The 22,269-nt window shown below is 45.0% G+C and overlaps 1 protein-coding gene and 2 long non-coding RNA genes across 4 annotated transcripts in view; 2 read left to right on the top strand and 1 right to left on the bottom strand.

Annotated features, from left to right (window-relative positions):
- The window catches only part of DISC1 (DISC1 scaffold protein), a 355,616-nt gene that overhangs the window by 106,863 nt on the left and 226,484 nt on the right, over positions 1-22,269 (top strand). For both annotated transcript variants that reach the window (XM_040464923.1, XM_040464922.1), the window contains 2 exons: positions 4,347-4,476; positions 9,105-9,340. In XM_040464923.1, the coding sequence (XP_040320857.1) occupies positions 4,347-4,476; positions 9,105-9,340 (366 nt within the window). The remainder of the gene's footprint in view (positions 1-4,346; positions 4,477-9,104; positions 9,341-22,269) is intronic.
- Positions 677-3,931, bottom strand: LOC121023187 (uncharacterized). Its single transcript, XR_005787277.1, has 3 exons — positions 3,472-3,931; positions 3,311-3,368; positions 677-1,215 (listed from the first exon to the last, which is right to left on the bottom strand). It is a non-coding gene; the product is annotated as an uncharacterized LOC121023187 (long non-coding RNA).
- LOC121023188 (uncharacterized) lies at positions 14,957-16,150 on the top strand. Its single transcript, XR_005787278.1, has 2 exons — positions 14,957-15,884; positions 16,120-16,150. It is a non-coding gene; the product is annotated as an uncharacterized LOC121023188 (long non-coding RNA).

The raw sequence follows: 22,269 nt of genomic DNA, 5'->3' as shown, positions 1-22,269 counted from the left end.
GCATCCAGAGGTCATTTTCCCGATGCAAACACGACACACGAGGGACGGCAAACAGCAAAGCTCTCTGAGGGCAGAGGGGTTCTGCCTCCTTCTTCCTACCTGGCGCGAGGGTGGGGCCTGCGCCCAGTAGGTGCACGGCGTTCATTTGTTGAATAAACTGATTAGGACCCTCGTAATCAACCATATGGGGAAGGCATCATCATCCTCACCACCTTCCTCATTTTAAAAACGAGGAAGGTGAGGTTCAGAGAGCTTTAATGAATCCAAGGACTCACGGCTAGAAAAAGGCAGAACTAGGGCTCAAAGCTCACCTTCCTCCCCATGCTGAGACCTCCCTTTCGTTCTCAGCTGGGCCTGCTGGGGAGCAAGCAAGGGGACTTAATCTGTGGGTGTGGGTGGCGTGTGATTAGAAGCCAGGAGGAAACAGAAGTTTAAAATCTTGCCGAGAGCCTAAATGGCATCAGGTTGTCCAGGAAAGGACTGGGAAGGGGGGGATCAGCCGGATGCACCCCTGACCCCTGGACTCTGCTGTTGGTTCTCATTGTGACCGAGAGCAAGTCACTGAATGCCCCGACACCTGCTTCCTCAGTGGCAAAACTCTAATAATAATACTTCCTCTTAGGTCTGTAAGGAGAAGTGAGTGTGACAAAAATGATAGTGTCTGGTGCACAGAAAATTCTCAACTCATACTAGTTTATTTTATTATGATCAGCCTAAGCATTTTTATTACAACGACTCCTATAATTTGCCTTCAAGCACATGAATCAGAGAGTAACAGGTCTTAAAATAAATTTCTAAATTGCGTGGTCTGTTACAATAAGCAGTTTTTGAGATTATTCAGAGAATGTGAATCTGTGTCAGGCCCAGGAATACGAGGAGGGTTCCCTTTTCTGTAGCTTCTGTTTCACAACTTAGAAAAGCTGAGGTGACTTATTTTCTACCATTGTTTCCAAAAATATCAGGGCTGCAGTGCTTGGTTGGCTCCCTCATTTGTAAATGCCACGTTAAGATTGAGGAAGTGGAAGACTCACTTCCATCTTTCAACTCCTAGAGTAATAAGCTTGAGACCTGGGTTGAGCATTTGTCCGTTGCCTTATATTTTCCTTTCGGTGTGTGTCTCCCCTGCTCTGGGCAGGAACCAAGTCTTCTTTACTGCTGGGTCCCTAGCACCCAGCACAGTCCATGGCACATAGTGGGTGAGCTTGATGGCGTTTGCTTTTTCAGGATGTTTGAACGAAATGGGGTAAGAGTGAAAGGAGATGAACAAAGAACAAACACGTTAGGATCAGTTACTCATTTTCTCCTCTCTCCCTGCCTTCCTTTCTTCCTCCTCCCTCCCCCTTCCCCTTCCTTCCTTCCTTCCTTCCTTCCTTCCTTCCTTCCTTCCTTCTTTCCTTCCTTCCTTCCTTCCTTTTTGAATATAGCTGACACACACTGTTACATTAGTTCAGGTATGCAACTTAGTGATTTGACAAGTTTATACTGTATGCTGTGTTCACCACAAGTGTAGCTACCATGTGTCTTGTTCCATGGCTGTGACAATATCATTGACTCTGTTCCTTAGGCTGTGCCTTTTATTCCGGTGACTTACTCATTCCGGAACTGGAAGCCTGTATCTCCTTATCACCCATTTCACCCAACCCCCCACTCCCAACCTTTTGGCAACCATCAGTTTGTTCTCTGTATTCATAGGTCGTATTCTGGCTTTTGTCTATTCATTGAATATTTACCCAGAGAAGATGAAAATACTAATTTAAAAAGATACATGCATCCCTCTGTTTATTGCAGCATTATTTACAGTGGCTAAGACATGGAAGCAACCTCAGAGTCCATCAGGAGACAAATGGATAAGGAAAACGTGGCACATGTGCATGTGCATATACATGGTGGAATATTATACAGCCATAAAAAAGAACGACACTGTGCCATTTGGGACAATGGATGGACCTAGAGGGTATTATGCTAAGTGAAATAAGGGAAATAAACTAGACTAAGAAAGACAAAACCATGTAATTCCATTCATAAATGGAATCTAAGAACAATGAGTTGTTTTCTTTCCGAGAAACGTGGAGGGACTGAGACCCTGTGTGCATGCACAGATGAGAACATGCAGCTTTGTGCTCCTACTTGCTGAATCCTGAAGTCGGTATGCATGTGCAGGCTAGGTACAGCTCTCTGGAAGGAGATCCCGAGGGAGGGGACAGGTGTACTTTATGCCTTTGACTGTCTGAAGGTATCGATACCTGCTTTCCCACAGGGGATGACACCCTTGATCATTAATGTATGAAATATGATTGATTTCAAACACAGACATGTCTGTTTTGCCCAAGGGCTACAACAGACAGGTTGGCTATGTTAAAATATTTAAGTAAACAGTATAGCTACTTAGTGTATGTGGTAGAAAACATTTCCATTATGGTGTTAAAAATAACATACGTTTACTAGAGAAAACTTAGAAAATCAAAGATGGGCCAAAAGAAGAAATTCCACCACTCAGAGGTGAGAGCTGATAACATTTTGGTGGATATTTTTCTTATCTTTTATATACATGTGTTTTTTTTTTCTTACAATAGTTGTTTCATATTATACATATTATCATAATAGCTGCTTTGAAAAAAGCGATCATTTTCCGTGGGGTTACATCTTCTTTGGTGACCTAATTTTAGTGGCTGCACAGAGTGACTGCCATTGTTGACTGCTCTGGTCCTTGTTTGTGGTACAATTGTGTGTGTTCAGTTTTGGGCTGTTAAAAAATGTATTTTTGCAGTCAATCTTTGTGCACATCTGTGATCATTTACATATGATGAATTCTTAGGAGTGGGAATATAGGATCCAAGTTATATTTTATGCTAAATTCTTATTCCCTTCCCTCACCAAACAATCATGGTTCCTGGAAACCTTTGCCAGTTAGGTGAAAAATGATATTTTATGTTGTGTGAATTTGCACTGAAAAGTATTTTTGATGGTAAACATTTTCCTTGACTCTTTGTAATTCCTTTGTTTGAATTTCTGATTGACGTGTTCGTCTTTATTCTTCTTGGTTTGATAGAACTCTTGAAATTAGCAATATTTTTCCCTTTTCTGATTCCCGACTGGCAATATTTTCCCCAGCTTGTTGTTTGCCTTTTAATTGTAGTTGGTGGTGTTTTCCTAGACCGTAGCCTCCTTGAATGGTTGACATGGGTTTTCACTTAGGGTATATATATATTTTTCTGTCCAACTGCATTGAGCCAGAAATTGAATACTTTAAGGACGGATTTGTCATCCTTTAAGGACAAATGCCCGCAAGACCCTTACAAAGGCAACTCACCAGCATGAGCTCAAACCTATGCTGCATTTCCCCCAGCTTTGACCAAATGTGTCAACTCCTGCAGGAAAAAGACACAGAGCCAGATTTTAAGTGGGTTTTGACAGTCTTTTAGCAAACCTTTTTGAGAAGCTCTGACCCAGGCATCTGCAAACCAGTCATACCTCTTCTTAATCTCCACAGCCTGGAATTTGGCTCTGGACGATCAAGTCAGTGCTGTCCAATAAAACATAATGCAAACCACAGGCACGATTTCAGATTATCCAGTAGCCACACTAAATAGAGGAAGAAACAGGTGAAATTAATTTTACAAAATATTTAATGCAACCCAATACATTGAAAATATTAGCATTCCAACCTGTAACACACAAAAAATATTGTGATATTTTTGCCCACTTTAAGTCTTTAAAATCTGGCGTGGGGGTGCCTGTCTGGTTCAGTCGGTAGAGCCTGCAACTCTTGATTTTGTCAAGGTCTTGCGTTTGAGCCCCATGTTGGACATGGAGCCTAATTAAAAAACAAAAATATCTGGGGGCGTATTTTACAATTTCAGCACATAGCACACGGGACTAGGGGCCATGGTACTGGACGATGCAGGTGTAAAACAGTCTGGCTATGGGTGAAAAAGCAAAAGCCCCAACAGATTGTAATTAAAACAGAAACTTACATTAGGGACATCACCCCTATGACCTGCCTAAGTGTGAGAACAGCTGGTGGCCACTTGGTGAAATTTCTCTCTCTCTCTTTTTTTTTTTAAATTTTAGAGTGAGAGAAAGAGAGAGCATGAGCAGGGGAGGCGGGGTGGGGAGAGAGAGAGCGAGAGAGAGAGAATCCTAAGCAGGCTACACCCTGAGTGCAGAGCCCGACGCAGGGCTTGATCCCATGACCCTGGGATCATGACCTGAGCCGAAATCAAGAGTCGGACGCTCAACTGACTGAGCCACCCAGGTGCCCCTGAAATTTCTTTCTCTCAACATTTTGTAGATCTGGGGATTTCAGCTTCTCTACCTCTGTACCAATATGCATGTTTTACTTTAAGGGCCAGCAGTGACGGCGCCCAAGCCCTGCTCAGAATGGAGCCAAAGCGGTTCGAACCCACTGCCCAGGACGCCCTGCGTGTGTCCATCACCAGACGAGACTGGCTTCTTCAAGAAAAGCAGCAGCTGCAGGTAAGCAGGTGAAGAAGAATCTTCAGGAAATAGGCCAGCATTTTTCTTACCCATTTAAGCCACATGGGGCAGGGCGGATCTTTGCTTTGCTTGAATGTAGCAATTAGAGCTTTGGCCGTCCACCCGTGAAGTACAAAAGGGAGAGATGGGTGGAGATGGCTGGAGGGCTTGTAGGAATCTCATTACCTACTAGGGGTTTGAAAGCTCAGTGGTGTTTGTGCCTGTTTTCGATATTCCTCATTACCTTTTGAATACGCTTTCCTTGTCTGCCAGGCCAATTTGTCACCTCTTATCATTTTGACCTTTACGAGGTTCTTTTGAAAAGCAGGAAGAAATCCATGCTATGAAAATCCTTTATGGAAAATCGTATCCAGTTAGGACACTAAGGAGCAGGTGTTAGAGGGCAGAGTTATAAGTAGGGACTGGGCAGGCTGGCATGTCTGGGAAAAGCTGGCGGGCATTGCATGCCCAGGTTGGCCCAGAGCAGTTGGCCAGGGGCTAGAAGTCTTGGAGCAGCACTGACTTAAAGGCAAGAGACAATCAGGAGGCTGAAAGCTCCTCTACCCCCACCTTAAAGCTGGGTCCACAACTGCTGGAACCTGGAGGCTTTGAGGCAGGAATGGGGAACAAGAAGGAAGCATCCATTGAAGGCATCTGGACTTCCAGAAAGAGCATGGGTCTTTAATACCCGAGAATTAATCTTGGTTTAGGCTCTAAATAACAGAATGAATTTAGATCAGTTTATGGGGCTTGGACAAGTTACTGGACCGCCCTCCTCCCATCCCCACTCCCTCATGCAGGGTATTCTTGTTATCTGAGTTTGCCCACCCAGATCCCCAAAATAGCAAGGTGGCAAAGGGAAGCAAAAGTCATCACAATTTGAAAATATTCTCCAATAAACTGAATGCTTATATATTCAATGAGCATTACCACAAAAGTTCGGGTGAAAATGTGAAATCTTGTTTTTGGTTTTGAAGAATATGTATCAGTTAACGGTCTACATAATTCCTGCTGATGTCAGAGTGTACAGAAAATAATTTTAGCTCGGGGTACTTAGTGTTTGAAGGGAATGTTCTTGGCAGAACTCTGGGGGAGAGGTGGATATTCATTCAGCAGGTATTTGAATGCCTCCTCTGTGCCAGATACTGTTTGAAATGCTTAGGATTGAATGCTTAGGGTGAAGTTGATGTTCTAGTAGGGATGGGCGTGGGGAGATACATAAGAAATGGCAAACATAATAAATACCTAAATTATCTACTTACCCTGTTGTAGGGTGGTAAGAGCTATCATGCGTAGGCTAAGGTCAACTCATTGAACAGTGAGATTAAAGCAGAGGGAACAGCCATGTGAAGCCTGCAGTGTGGATGTGCCAACTGTATGCAAAGGGCAGCCAGGAGGCCAGGCTAGGATAGAATGGTGGAGGAGAAGGTCAGGGAGAAAAGGGATCTTGCAGGGCCTTGCACACCTTTGTAATCACTTGAGCTTCTTTCTGACTGGAATGTGGAGCCATTGGAGGGTTCTAAGCAGTGAAGTGACATAATCTGATCCCATTTTAAAGAATCACTTTGACTTCTGTGTTAAGAATAGGGTGTGGGCCGTTTGCACTGCTGGTGGGAATGCAAACTGGTGAAGCCATTCTGGAAAACAGTATGGGGGTTCCTCAAAAAATTAAAGATAGAACTACCCTACAACCCAGCAACTGCTCTACTAGGTACTTACCCAAGGGATACAGGTGTGCTGTTTCTAAGGGGCACACGCACCCCAATGGTTATAGGAGCACTATCAACAGTAACCCAAGTATGGAAAGAGCCTATGTGTCAATCGATGGATGAATGGATAAAGAAGATGTGGTGTGTGTGTGTGTGTGTGTGTGTGTACACACACACAATGGAGTATTACTCAGCAGTCAAAAAAAATGAAATCTTGCCATTTTCAACAGCATGGATGGAACTGGAGTGTATTATGCTAAGTGAAATTAGTCAAAGAAAGACAAATATAATATGACTTCACTCATGGAATTTAAGATACAAGCCAGATGAAGATAGGGGAAGGGAGGGAAAAATAATATAAAAACAGGGAGGGGGCGAAACATAAGAGACTCCTAAATACAGAGAACTGAGGGTTGCTGGAGGGGTTTTGGATATGGAGATGGGCTAAATGGGTGATGGGCATTAAGGAGGACACTTGCTGGGGTGAGCACTGGGTGTTATACATAGGGGATGAATCACTGGATTCTACTCCTAAAATCATTATTGCACTATATGGTAACTAACTTGGATGCAAATTTTAAAAAATAAATTAAGAAACAAAGAATAGGGCATAGGGCCACTGTGAAAAAGCACAGTGAGTCTTCAGAGCATTAAAAATAGAATTACTATGGCACCTGGGTGGCTCAGTCTTTTGAGTGTTTGACTCTTGATATCTGCTCAGGTCGTGATGCTGTGGTCAGGGGATCGAGCCCCACATAGGACTCCACACTGAGCCTGGAGCCTGCTTGGGATCCTCTCTCCCCCCCCCACCCCCCCACCTCCCTTTGTGTGCCTCTTCCCTGCTGGTGCTCTTTCTCAAAATAAATAAATAAACATCAAAAAAAAAAAATAGAATTACCACACAATGAAGCAATTCTACTTCTGGGTAGATGCCCAAAGGAATTGAAATCAGGGCCTCAAAGAGATGTCCATAGCAGCGTTATTCACGATAGCCAAAAGGTGTCCCTCTGTAGATGAATGGATAAATCAAATGTGGTACATCCACACAATGGACTATTGTACAGACTTAAAAAGGAAGGAAATTCTGACACATGGTGCAACTTGGATGAACCTTGAGGACATGATGCTAAGCAAAATAAGCAAAAGGACAAATACTCTGATTCTACTTCTATGAGGTTTCTAGAGATTCATAGACACAGAAAGTAGAAGGGTGGTTGCCAAGGGTTGGGGGAAGGCAGGGTAATGGGGAGCTGGAGTTTAATGGGGACAGAGTTCTGGTTTATAAGATAAAACGAGCTCTTGGACAGACAGCGGCAGTCGTCACAGAGCAGTGTGAATGTACTCAGTACCACGGAACTGGCATTAAAAGTGGTTAAGATGGGGTGCCTGGAATTTTGGCTCAGGTCATGATCTCACGGTTTTGTGGGTTCGAGCCCTGCATTGGGCTCCATGTGGACAGTGCAGAGCCTGCTTGGGATTCTCTTTCTCCCTCTCTCTCTGCCCCTCCCCTACTCACCCTGTCTCTCCCCCACTCTCTCCCTCAAAATAAATAAATAAACTTCAAAAAAAAATCTTAACGAGATGATTAAGGTGGTGAATTTTATGTTACATGTATTTACCACAGTTTAAAAAGAAGAAAGAAAGAAAGAAAGGAACAGGGTTTGGGCAGAGGCGGAGTTGGGGAGTTTAACTGTGAAACAATGGCAATAATACTGTAGTGTTGGACCAATGGAGACACACATTGTCTTCTTCTTAGCGTGTCTTAGGGGTGGATCTTCAGCTCCGCCTCAGAGTCTATCCCCCACCCCCTACTGGAAGTGGGGTCAGGAGGTTGCAGTTGTAGGTGATCTGTACCTTGGGTTTAAGACAACGTGGATAAGAGCTGGGGAGGCGCCCAGGATTAGCGCTCTGCTCTTATCAGCCAGAAACCCATGCACACATCATGGGAGGGTGGTGACGGAAAGAGCCTCATTTTAAATTCAGAACACTGTGCGCTGTGAGATGATTATGTGCTCTAACACCGTGCACACAATGTGTGTTCAGTTGCCTGCTGCTTGTTTTCTTCTTTGACCTCAAGAGTGGATGATACTCTATAGATTCTTTGGATTTTGGTTTGCTATATTAGTGGAAATTAAATTTACTTAATATTTTTTATGAACCTTAGACTGCATCAAACTATCTGCAGCATCCCTTTGCTCTTTCAATCTTGTAGACTTAGGAAATTGTGATTTAAAAAAAAAATTTTTTTTTTAACATTTATTCATTTTTGAGAAACAGAGAGAGAGCGTGAGTGGGGGAGGGACAGAGAGAGAGGGAGACACAGAATCCGAAGCAGCCTCCAGGCTCTGAGCTGTCAGCATAGAGCCCAACGCGGGGCTTGAACTCACCGACTGCGAGATCACGACCTGAGCCGAAGTCGGAAGCTCAACCGACTGGGCCACCCTGGCGTCCCAGGAAATTGTGATTTTTAATCTTTCTCTACACACTAACTTTTCATGGTTGGGGACAGACCGACCAAGGACTGTCTGCTTTTCTTTTTCGGTCTGTGACCTGTGTTACCTGCTTAGTTCGTACCTCAAGCACATGATGTTTGCTGCTCTGTGATGTAGCTCTTCTGCCCGAAAGGAAGTAAGTCATTTATGTATCTGCTTGGTTCTTCCAAGTCAAATTCCTGGCTCACCCCCCATAGTTATTTAATACTTGGGAGAGAATGTTTTTCCTTATGCCAACTAATCAGAAATACAAAGCTGGCGTGATTTTTCCACTTCAGCAAACCTCCAAAAATCTGCCCGGCTCAGAAGGGGAGCTTCACGGCTCTCATGCATATGGCTGACTTTCATTTGACGGACTCATTACCAGCAGAGCGGTTTGCCACGAGCAGGGTTAACTTATAAAATCTGGTTTCTCCGCTTTCTACAGAAAGAAATCGAAGCTCTCCAAGCAAGAATGTCTGTGCTGGAATCAAAAGATGAGCAACTGAGAAGGGAAATAGAAGAACAAGAGCGGCTGCTCCCGTGGCAGGGCTGCGACCTGGCCGCCCTGGTGGGCAGGCTGTCCCTGGGCGAGCTGCAGGAGGTCAGCAAGGCCTTGCACGACACCCTGGCCTTAGCCAACCAGATTCCCCTCCATGCAGAACCACCTGACGCCGTAAGGAGGTATTGATTTCCTAACTGACTTCGGATCACTCGCCTCCTTGACCTGTTTATGGGATTGATGCTGCCTGCTGTCCCTCATACACAAGAATTTTCTGAGCAGGGCTGTAGTTTTTCAGCAGAAGCACTATCATTATTTTGAACAGGAGAACTCTTCATTGTGTGGGGCAGACCTGAGTATTCCGAGGTATTTTACAACCTGGCCAGCAACCCAACCTACTAAATGCCCATATTCCTTCCCATTCTACTGTGTACTGAGTTATCCCCAGGGGCATCTTCTCTCCCTTTGAGGTCTGTTGGAGATTCTGATGCCAGTCTTGGCTGAGGACAATCATCTGAAGAGAGGTGAACTATACTCTCCCTGAGGGCGGTGGGGGGGGACGGTGAGCCGTTAAGAGGGGGAAACTCAGTCAATGACAGTGTTTCCGTCAGGAAGAACGCATGGTTGTTAATAATAGCTAGCATTTATTGAGCGCTTACTCTTTGCCAGGCATCGTGCTAAGCTTTATGAGTTGCTTCTATTATCATATTTACTTTATAGATGAGGAAAACAAAGTTCAAGGTTAGCAATTTGCCGGAAGTCCCAATAAGAGGCAAAATTGATACTTAAGCTGCTGTCTGTTCCTTCTCAGCCGAGTTTCCTATCTGTTTCCTGTGGAGTGAGAATCTTGCCTGTATTCTGTATTGTGCAGTGCCCACAAGAGGCACTTCACTGTCTTATACTTCAATGTCATGTTCCTATTTTGGTGAAAGACAGAACTCGCACATCCACGTGGTTTAGATAAAAAGCCAAGGAGTGCCCAGATGAGTATGCAGCTGGGTAGTGAGGTCTGCAAGTGCTGTGGGTGTCGAGCAAGGGGGGAGATTCGTGTTCTGCTTTGTTGGTTTGCCGAAGACAGTGCTTCATAAAACTAACCGCCTGTCGTGGCTGAGAACATGGACTCCGCCATCTGATTATCCTCACTCAGCCACGTGGCAGCTAGAATCCTTTATTATTTGGGGGAGGGGATGATAATAATAACGCCTATGTTACAGGGCTGTTATGTGGACCAGCTGCTAACACATATAAAGCTCTTATAGCAGTTTACTATGGTTACCGCTTATCGGTTTTTTTTCCTAAATATTTTAAATATTTTTTATTTTTTTATATATATAGAGAAAGTGCAACTGGGGAGGGGGGCAGAGGGGGAGAGAGAGAGAGAGAGAGAGAGAGAGAGAGAGAGAGAGAGAGAGAGAATCTTAAGCAGGCTCCAGGCTCAGCACAGAGCCTGGCACGGGCTTGATCCCATGACCCTGGGATCATGACCTGAGCTGAAATCAAGAGTCAGACACTCAACTGGCTGAGCCACCCAGGCATTTGTCATTTTTTAAAACTTATTTTTTAAAACTTATTTTTTAAATATTTATTTAATTTTGAGAGAGAAGAAGAGAGAGCATGAGTGGGGGAGGGGCAGAGAGAGGGGGGAAACAGAGGATCAGCGAGCCCGATGTGGAGCTTGAACTCATGAACTGTGAGATCATGACCTGAGCCAAAGTCGGAAGCTCAACTGACTGGGCCACCCAGGTGCCCCTCCACTTGTCATTTTTATTATGGGATTTCAGGCTCCTGAAGGCCTTCAAACTGCCTGTCCCAATGTGTCTTAGACTATTCAGTGAATAACGGTCCCCTCTTATACACATATCACATCCTATCCAGCCAAGAAAAGCCAGCCCCGTATGCTGTTCTAGGGAGGTGCTCAGGACCCCTTCCAGCCCTAATACTTCCCTTCAGAATCTAACTCATGCCCACAGAGAAGAAGAAGAGATTTGGATTGTTGCCAAATTTCAACTAAAGGAAACTGACCACTGACTATGCCACGTGCTCTCCCTCTGCACCTTCATATGTATCCTTATACTGTTGCCTCAGCCTGTAAGGATCTTTCCCACTCCTGCTTCCTGTGGAAGTCATTCTACATCTTTATGTGTCCACACACACACACACACACACACACACACATACATAGGTGCAAGTCTATATAATATGTATAGTATATACTTTGTATGTCATATACATCCGTATGCACATATTAACAGTGCATTGTATTATACATTATATGCATGTATCATGTGTAATGCATAAGATGACATATCCATGTGAATTTATTATTCTCTTTACACATGCATATATTTACATGTGAGACTTAAAATGATCCCTTTTTGGTCCTGCCATCCAGATGTGTCCTACTTATTTCTCCTTTTGCTTTTAACAGCACAGAGCTTTCTTATATGCCTCTCTTCTCTCCCGGAAGCTGATGACTCTGCGGGACGGAGCTGGGGCGTGCTTAACTTAGAATCCGCTGCAGTGTGGCACAAAGCCTCTGTGTTTTGAGCTGAATTCATGGGCAGCACCCTTGCGGGTGTGTCCTGGGCCTGTACAGAGATGCAGAGGGCGTGCTTTCTCACACACTAACTCGTGGTGATCAGAGTATCCCGGTTTGGCAGGCGGGCCACCCTCCTTGTCGGCATGTTACAGACGAAGATGCAAAAACTCCAGAAGTTTTCCTGGTGATGCAGCTGCTAAGACACCTTGTATACATCCACAGCGGCCGTGGCGTCCGAACCAATAAAAGACAGTCTCTTTCCAGAGCTCCAAGGAAGTTATTTCTCTTCGTGTAAGACAAGGATCCCCATGGTACAGTAGGCTGATAGAGCGGGGCCCCTAGCTTGGATCCTCTCATTTCTAGTCTGTTATTCTGCCCAAGTTCTCAGCCTGGGATGTTCATCAGGAACTCAGAGCACTGCCGGCGCTGAGCGGAGTTTTGTGTTGCTGGAGGGTGACCACCCTGGGGCATCACATAATCTGGATGACCCTTGGCATCTCCTTTATTTACTCAGAGGTACAGGCAGGCTCCTCCCTGCCTTAGGGCAGTCTGGGGTGTGTAGGTACAGGTTTTGACCCATCAGCTTCCTTTCTTCCACACTAGGGAGGTGAGGCTTCACGCTGTTCCTGGCCAAAAATATTAACTGGAAAAATCATTGTTATTATGTGGGCTTTCCATTTAAGAAGGAAGTCACACCTTTTCCAAGCTGATGGGCTGCAGCATGGACTCCCAGAAATGGAGAAGTTGAAAGGAGCCAGCGTGCAGTCATATGGCTTCATAGATCGGAGAGTGCTTGGTCTAGTATTTTTAACTAATCGTGCATGATCCTGTTAACTTAGTTTTTCCTATGAGATACTGGCTTTCTTTTAGAAGATGTTGACTTGGGTGGGGTTGGGGGGGCGGGCATATCTCATAGGAACCCCAGCCAGAAGAATGGATCTTCCGTGCGTCAGTAGCTTCGTTGACAAACATCTTTGTTTTTTATGAGAAGAGTTTCTTCTTAGGCCAGATGGGGAGATGCTGACACACTGTGAAATGGGCCAATCTTGAAGTCTTACGAAGACAAGGTGTAGTGACTGGTATTGTTACAAATATCTGGAGAAACAGACCACTCAACATCACAGCTGTTATCATCATCAGCGGTGAAGATTTTTCATAGAGACCAGCTCAGAACCCAGGGTGCTGTCTAGGAAGAAGCTGTTTCTGATTTACTCAACTCAGTAATGTGCAAGTTCAAAGGGAAGGATATGCTTCTTTCCTGGATAAACTACACATTCAGCTTGAAAAGGAACTAGGATAGCAATCGGCATTTCTGAGAAAATCACTGGTGGAGACTGCGTGCTTGCATGGCGCCATCGTTTCTGAGCGTTGCTTGTTGGGAATCATCTGGAGGATGTCAGGGAAGGACTGGAAGTAGAAGGTTGTATGCTGGGGACCAGAGACCCAGTGGCTTTTATTTGGACATTCTAATAGAAGTCAAAGCGGCCCTCTGAATTTTCTGTCTGCGTTTTGGATCAAATATCTTAGGATGGAATGAAGAGCTGCCTTCTCAGAGGTATCCTAGCTGCCTTTTGATAGAGCCAACAAAAATGGTTTTCCTTCAGTGGTCAAGGAACATTTTTAAGGCCCTGGGAATCAGAGACTCCACAGTGTGGAAGCCGACAGAGCAGGGATGTATAAAGGACAGGGGCCACCGGAAAGATATGTTCATCTGAAATTCCTTTATTCCCGGGATTCCAACCCTTAAAACATACTCCTTGTCTTCCCTTGTAAATTTCCTTTACTGGGAGAGGTCTAGATGGATGTCTTTTATCCAGTGAGCTTGATTCTCTGTCCACATTAACCATCCCTTCTCATTCTGACTCCACTGACTCCATTCCCATTATCGGTAATGGGATTGGATGTGAGGGGTGTGGGTGGGGAGAAGGATGGGGACACAGAGAGGAAGGATGTGACAGGTTCTGGGGTTTTCCTTGAGCCACATCCCTGTATGTGGGGTGTGAGTTTCCATCTGTTTGTTTGGCATAAAGTGAGGAAGGTCACGACTTATAGCTCATCTCTCTCCAGTGCCATTAGCTCAGCCCCCGGCCTTTGTAGTTCTGTGTGCCTTGCACACCAGGGAAGAGTCGGGCTGTGACCCTGGCCAGCAGCATGTGGCCAACTATAAAGCAATGTAGGAATAATCACAAGTGATAACAATAGACATGAGGGCTGCGTACGGTACTTCCTAACATTCTTTAGATCCTCGTGGCTGGCTCCTATTAGCCTGTGGTCGAGTTCTTCATTCCTCAGCTCCTGGAATTTTTCATGCTTCACGTGAAATGTGTCCTGGAAGCTCATGGATGAATTGTTTCTCGTGCATTTGGAAGAAATGTGTCACATCGTTTTACAAACCATTGGCACAAACTGTGAAACGAACTCAACCCCTGGTTGCAGGGCGGCTGGCTGGACCTTGGTGCACCCGGGACCTCAGTCAGCATGACTGGGCAGCACGGGCCGTGGGCGGCAAGCCAGGGCTGCTCCCTCCTCCCTGTCGTGTAGCGCTCTGGGCTTTCCAGTGAGGGTGGCAGATGGTTCAGGAGCTCGGGCATCTGGGTTACATCCCTGTTGCCCAGTCCACGGTGAGCAGCCCAGGCTGATATCACAGTTCCTTTCAAGACAGACTTGACATAGTGAAATTCAGCGGTTCACAATTGAGTGGGAAAAAAAAAAAATCAATAGTCCCACTTTCCCCTCAGATACATTTCTTACCAGAGTGAGGAAACACAGTGAACAGCAAGGCCTGGATTGGAAAACAGCCTCCCACACCCTTCCAGGAGGAGCATGGTGGATCCCTAGAGTGTGTACAGGGAGGTGGCTGTGCATCCCTGTGTGCTGGGGCGGTTGCGTGAGGTGGCCCCAAAGTGGGGCAGCGCGGACGCTTCGGGAGAGCCCCTCAGGTCTCCCAGCCTCTCTCCATTTGAGTGGCTGTGTTCTTCAGTCTCTCCGTCTAGTTTTTGTTTTTCTTCCTTCTCTGCCTCTGTCCGTCACCTGATAGGTCTGTCAAAAGCAGTGGCTGTATGGAACTAATCCATTAGAAATCATTTGGCAGGGGCACCTGGGTGGCTCAGTCAGTTGAGCTTCCGACTCTTGATTTCAGCTCAGGTCATGATCCCAGGGTCATGGGATCGAGCCCCATGTAGGGCTCTGCACTGAGCACAGAGCCTGCTTAAGATTTGGTCTCTCTGCCCCCCTCTGCCCTTCTCTTCCGTTCTCTCTCTGAAAAAAGAAAGAAAGAAAGAAAGAAAGAAAGAAAGAAAGAAAGAAAGAAAGAAAGAAAGAAAGAAAAAAGAAATCCTCTGGCAATGGTGGCTCTGTTGTTGCTAGAACTGCTGTTCAGGAGATTCTGACTTTTCTTTCTTTATTGTAAAGCATATGCCTTGCTTTCCCCAGGAGTTGCTGAGACAGGCAGTATTCTTCCAGACAGTCGGTGCATTGAGTTGGTGGCACAGTAGCAAATCAAGATTGATGTGTCCTTGTAGCAGTGTGTCTAAAGCAGTGTCATCACTGTTTGGGACTGCTCTGTAGGTGTGCCTTTCAAATCTCATATTTATCACGTCTTTCTTTCTTACTTAGACCTGTAATCATCATCACACATTAATTTTAACATTGCTAGTGTTTACAGAATGCTAATTTTGTTCACTGTGACTCTATAAGATATATTGGACAATATATTCGTTTTATGCACATTTTGCATATGAGGCTGCTGAGGGTCCCAATTCACACAGCAGCTATGTTCTGACATCTTTGGCCAACCTTTGATATAGCAGGACTGGGAGAGAGATGGTTAACACTGACAGCCCAGGAGAGACTGGGGCTTTGAACCCAGTGCCCAGGCAGGCAATGGAGAGAAGTCTGGCTAGCCAGGGCATGGGTCCGTGGGTCCAAGTAAAAAGAGAATAGATGTCATTCCAGACTGGTGATGGTTGTCTCTCTGCCCCATAGATCACCTGGTGTCACCTGAGAGGGATCAGAGCAAACAGCTCTCTGCACACAGGCAACCAACTGCTTCAGGTCAGAGAGGGCAAGGAGCCAGTCCTGGCCTTCCAGGCGCTGGAAGTCTTGTTTATAAAATGAAGGTTTGAACCAGCCAATGTTGAAGGTTCCTTCTGGATCTAGAACACTTTTGCACTTTAAGATTTTGTGAAGTCGGGGCGCCTGGGTGGTGCAGTCGGTTAAGCGTCCGGCTTCAGCCAGGTCACGATCTCACGGTCCGTGAGTTTGAGCCCCGTGTCAGGCTCTGGGCTGATGGCTCGGAGCCTGGAGCCTGTTTCCGATTCTGTGTCTCCCTCTCTCTCTGCCCCTCCCCCGTTCATGCTCTGTCTCTGTCTGTCCCATATATAAATAAAAAAAAACATTGAAAAAAAAAAAGATTTTGTGAAGTCAGCTAAGACAAACAGTTTGAAAACACAGTCATTCTGTTCCTAATGGCCCCCAGATGAGTTCCCCTGCCAGGTTCCCTGCAGACTGTGACCATCTGCAGGGCATGGTGTTCAAGTTCTGTCTTTTCTCAGCGAGTCAGTGCTAATGACCAGCATGTCACTAGATGCGGGCTAGAACCCAAACCCACATTGTAGCTACTGCTCAGAGTTTGGAATGCAACTCACTGCCGTCAACTCCTGTGTCCTTTGGAAGGTCATCATTACATGCAACGAGAAAAGTATACCCATCACAACTTGGAAGAGAAGGAAAGGGTTGGAAAAGAAGGAAAAGGTTTGAAAGAAACTACCACCTCTCTGGGTGGGTGCAGTGGCCACTCACTCCAAGAAGACAAAAAACTCTGTGTTTGTTGAGTGTATTTGAGAACTTCAGGGGAGGAATCTCCCCTTATGTACAGATATTTTTTAAAAAACTTCATTTTGTGCTACATTAAGTTTAGTATGATTTTCTATCTCTGTGCCTTGTTTCCTTCAAGGAATTTACAATGTCGGTCGTCACTTAGGTGGTTCTTCTTGGGAGGCTTGTAATTTGTAGACTTATCCATTCCTCTTCTGTAATTTAGTGATCAGAGTAACTATTTTCAGCTAGAACCCCAGGGATTCTTAAAGATGGGAGATAATCATTTTAAAGTGATTGCAGCCAGTTCTCCTATTATTGCGATTGTGAGCCATCTCTCGCCATACTTGAATGCATGTGGCCTATTTTAAAAGTTTCTCTTCTGGTCAATTTCAATGTTTTATTTTCCGTGATGATCACCTTGAGAACTGTTGTGTACTTAACTTCTTTGTAACTTGAGTGTCTCCTACAATCTTCTATTCCTTTCCACTGATTTTCTTATTCCTGACATATCCCAAGAGTGTTTCCCTGTTTGTAGGTTACACGTTACTGTTCCCCATTCTGACCCTTCGATGTTAATTTAACACACCCCTAGACCGTTCTTCAGACCTTGAGCTGAAGGTTGAAAGCACTTCCAGTGAAAGGTAATTCTGTTCTGCTCAGATACAACCTTTTCAAGTGACTGTAGGGAATAGCCCCAGGTTGGGAATGCCAGCTCATTGGTCGTGGCAGTTTAGTTAGTTAAGAGCACTTCTTAACTACTAATTTAATTACTAATTTAATTAACCCATTCTGTGCTGATTCCTAGGCTGCTGGGACAACCTGAAACAGTACCTCTAGGTTTCTGTAGAAACCCTGCACTTTATATATTAAAGTCATTTTTCTTAAGCTCTTCGTCTTGGCTGCCATTATCGTGACTACTTTGTACATCCTTTTGGGCAAATTTCTTCAGTTTTCTCTGAGTTGTATTGATATTGGTGTTTGATTTTTTTATTCAGTCGCTTGTTTAGGCAGCTGGATTTTTTTCCTGATGTTCATTCATTTCGTTCATCAACAATCTATTTTTGAAATCTTTAGTAAAATGTGTGTATCTTTAGTTTACCCATTGAAACATTTTAGGAAATAAAATATATAATATTTTCTAGTTTCAGGCATCTGACAGATCTGTTGCTTGGTCAGCAGGTTTTGAAAGAGCCTGAGAGAAATGTAAGGTTTACACTGTTTTGCAGGCTTTACTGTGCGAATGCTTGTTCTTCGACAGACAGCAGGTAATTAAAGATGACTCAGAAAAGCGTCATAAACCCAAAGCAGAAAGTACAACCTTTTGGACAAGCTTCATCGTTATGGAAAGTATACATGTTTATAAATTTAGGAAAACAGCACACATTTTGCAATGTTAATATTAAATGGAAATGCAAGCAGTTCAGGGTAGTTCTTTAAAAAAGCAATGAGACGTCACTTATTAAGTAGTTGGAATTAGGGGGACGGTGATTGAAATGGAAATCTGAAGTTGCCTTTGAATCCCTTAACAGAGTAAACCCAGAGGCAACCTCATTTCCCCCTTGAACCACATTGTAATGTTTTTAAGGATTAGACTCACAGGAGTTTGGTGAAGAAAAGCTCTATAGCCCAGAATTGAAATCTTTTTGAATGTTTAAATACCTTTGGGTTATGATAAAAGTTGAAAATGTGGAGCCCACTTGGTTACCAGTCTTCAAAAGGCTGGTAATTTATTTTCTCCTTGTGTGTAAGAGGAAGGGGTAGAGAGCAGAGTATTTAAGATCTGAATGTAAGGCTTTTCATATTTTTGACTCCCGCTCTCATTTCTTCTTCATTAGACAGCTTAAAATCCCTTACAGATAGACAGATGCCTGCAAATCTAAATGCTTCTGGCCATGAATTACACTTTTGATTTGGAGTAAGATGGTTTGAGAAGCACTGAACGATCTGCTAGAATTAACACTAGGAGTATTTGGGTAAGCCAAATACCAGGTTAATCAGTTGGAAATAAACATGCGATTGTTAACGGACCTGGCCTCAGAGGCAAGCTGTGACTCTTGCGGTGTCAGGCACTCTCCCAGTGGGGGCGGGAACTGGCAAGGGTGGCGGGCGAGGAGCGCATGCGCACGCGCGTGCGCACATCCGCTCCATCTTCTATCAGTAAATTCGCGATGCTCTGCAAATCCAGTGAATTCAGCGCTAGCGCTGGTTGGCTCTGCTGCCTGTCTTCGCATCAGCTCCCCACTGACCACGGGAAGTCTTTTCGAGAAGGTGGAAATCCTTGTGCGCTCTTGCTCGTTCTCTCTCTGTTGTCCCCTTTAGGAGTACTTACATAAGCTACGTAGATACATTTTATTAAGAATTTAGAGTCTTACAAAATACGACATCTCCGTCTCAGTTTGCTGAGTTAGTTGGGGAAGTCGGACTTTATCACAATAACTCTCGAGAGTGTAGTGTTTCAATTAGAGCCGAGACACAGGATCCCCGGAATTCAGAGAAAGACTCAGTAAGAGGACGAGTCACTAATGAGATCCATCCATATCTAGAGAACGAATCAAAGGACTGAACATTGGAGTGTTTCTGTGGCTTGTTTTTCTTCATTTCTTTCACTTAATCTCTTTTGCTTGGGGCAGAGAGGGAAATATCACACATATTTACTTTACCCTGGTTAAAAAACCATTTGCTTGATTTCTGTCAGATTACTCAAACTGTTTTCTTACGCTGATACAGTCATGGTTGTTTGTATGAACTGTTTATTAAAAAATCTTCCTGGACTTCACTCTTCCCAAGGTCCCCAGGACGAATATGGGTGTCTGTCACGTGAGCAGGCACTGCTGTCATGCTCCTGTCCTTGCCACTGAGCATGCCCGAAATTGTGTGCTGTGCCAGAGGTGGTAAGGATGGCCACAGGTTGCCAGAGCTTCTGCCCCTGGGCACAAACCCTCTCCACTGCACCACGAGGGCTTCCCCAAGGGTAAATGTTCCAGGTAACCAGCTCCATAGCTTTTACAGACTTAAAGAATGGCTTGCTCCTGATGAGTATATGGGCCCTATCGTGCCTTCCCGAGATCATCTGAAGCCTGGAGGAATTCTTGGCATTTTTTTTTTTTTTTTTGGTCTGTGCCCTGGGTATGTCCCACTGATGACATGTGACATTATCAACCGTGAGGCAAGAAGGGTCCAAAGAAGGAAAAGGCCAAGGAGATAAAATCTTGCATTTCCTAAAGCTGTTTTTGCTGTCATTTCCTTAACCACTTGCCCCCGACAGAAGGTTAGAGGACAGAGCAGTAATTGGCAAGGTTGTTAATGTCAACGGATTCCTGCACTTTTTTTTTTTTTAAATTCAAGACCCAAGTAATGCCTTTGCGAGGGTGGCTGTCATTTTGCCCTTTATGTCATTTCTAACTTGCCTTAGTAACAATCTCTCATTCTTTAACTTATTTTTATTAAACAAGACACAAGGGATAGAATTGCGAACGGGGAGAGAGAAAGGAGGTCAGGGAGAAGGCTGTTCAGAGATGAAATTGATAATCCTCCTTTCCCAGAGCTTTTTGCTAAAATGGAACTTCAGCATCAGGCCACGTATACACATGCAAAGAGATGGACAGGTGACTGCCAATAGGCGGCAGATTTTCTGCACAACTCTGTTCTGAGAGCTGAAAAACCGTGCCTTGCTTTGAAACATGACAGATGTCTGGCCTCTATTTCTGCCTCTGTCACTAACGTCCTCTGGCACTTTATATAACCTCTGTGTCTTTTAGACTCTCTGGCTCTCTGCAGACAAAATAATGTTGGTAAGAGAATCTTGAATGGCAGAACAGTAAAAGAATCTCAGATCGTAGGATTGAAAGTTTCTCAGAAATAAGTTGGCTCAACTTTCTCGCTTTGCAGGTAAGGAAATATAGCTCCAGAAAAAAGCGACTCGTGCAAAGTCTCGCAGAGAGTTAGTGGTGGAATTCTCAGAGCATCATTAGTATTCTTGTAGTCAGCAAGGGTCAGATAAGAGTAGGGATGGGGTTTGTGGTTGAAAGGCTCATGTTTGGGGCTGGTATGTGCTTGGCATCCTGAGTATGAGTCTAACATGTAGGGCCACAGCTGGTGCCAGGGGTGGTGACGACAGGAGGAAGCAGAAAGAATAAAGGAATATCACATAAAGTGAGAGGTAGTTTCTCTAAGACACGAACATACAGGAGTTCATCCAGGCCTGCCTGACGTTTGTGGCCCAGAGGAAGAGGGACCAAGGGAACGCCCCCCTGACCCTATCTTTCCACCCTGGGATTCTGATGGGTTTCACATGTGGATACTCAGCCTGCATGTCCAAGAAATATCCATACCTTCGAAGTAGCCACCGCATGACCACTGCTTGGGCCTATAGGTGTGTCCCCTGTGCCGTGCTCCACCCTTGAGAGGGGTACCTTGAGAAGACACCCTGGCAGGAAGCAGGCTCAAGGCTCTTCTGGAAGGCACTTCTGGTCTTGGCTGCCTGGCCCAGTTCTGGAAGGGCAAGTACCTTTGGCCTTGTGGATGCTTCACTCCAGGAGTAGAGAGGATCAGGGCAGGGCCCTCTGATGTCTGGATCTATGGGAAGTATTGAAAGTATTACTAAGAGAGGGTGCAGCTTCAAGTTTCTTTAAAAGGCTTTTGAGATATGCCTCCCTAAGTCTGGAGAAATAGTGAGTGAACTTTGGTTGGCTGCTCTTTGACTATGGGGTGGGATTCTTTAAGCAAATAGATACCTAATGTGGCGATAGGTCTTCTGAATAAGATGAGCAAGATGCTGTCTGCACTGTCACTCCGAGCTTTACAGAGCGAACCTCTGGCCTTGGCAGCTTGGCCGCAGAGAGGACTCATTTGCATTGCAGGACTCATCTCCAGGCTGAGACCTCTGGGTGCCCTTTGCACAGCCCTGGTCCGTCCTTCCAGCCTTCTGGCTCTCCACACGTCCCCCTCCCCATGCCAGTGTGCATGAGTGTGTTAGGGCTGCCGTAACAAAGGACTGCAAGTGGGTGGCTTAAACAGAGACGTTTATGTGCTTAGGTGTCCAAGATCAAGGTATGGGCAGGGCTGGCCCTATTGAGGGCCTTGAGGGGAGGATCTGTTCCAAGTCTCTCTCCTTGGCTTGTAGGTGATGTTCTTCTCCTGTGTCTCTCCCTACTGTCCTCCTGTATGTGTTTTTGAGTCCAAATTTCCCCTTTTTATAAGGATACCAGTTATAGTGGAGCAGCCCCCCCCCCCCCAACAGGCTCCTCTTAACTAAGTACATTTGCAATGATCCTATTTGCAAATAAGGTCACATTCTGAGATGTGTGTGTGTGGGGGGGGGTGGGGGTTAGGACTTCAAGATATGAATTTTTGTGGAAAACTGTACAGCCCATACACAGTCGATGAAAAGAAACTATCCAAAAGATACAAGTCAAACAGAGCAAGAGTTCTAAGAGATGGAATTTAGGAAAAGTTCTAAGAGATGGAGATCTTAACGAACAGATGCTGGGTTTAAAATTTTTTTTTTTACATTTATTTTTGATAGAGAGAGACAGAGCACAAGTGGGGGAGGGGCAGAGAGAGAGAGCGGGAGACACAGAATCCAAAGCAGGTTCCAGGCTCTGAGCTGTCAGCACAGAGCCCAACATGGGGCTTGAACCCACGAGCCAGGAGATCATGACCTGAGCCAAAGTCGGACGTTCAACCGACTGAGCCACCCAGGCGCCCCATTTTTTTTAATGTTTATTTAGTTTTGAGAGAGAGAGAGAGAGAGAG

This window comes from Herpailurus yagouaroundi, unplaced genomic scaffold, assembly GCF_014898765.1.
Source record: "Herpailurus yagouaroundi ecotype Mexico unplaced genomic scaffold, PumYag 530, whole genome shotgun sequence".
Classification (NCBI taxonomy): Eukaryota; Metazoa; Chordata; class Mammalia; order Carnivora; family Felidae; genus Herpailurus; species Herpailurus yagouaroundi.
This window is presented reverse-complemented; position numbering and strand designations above follow the sequence as displayed.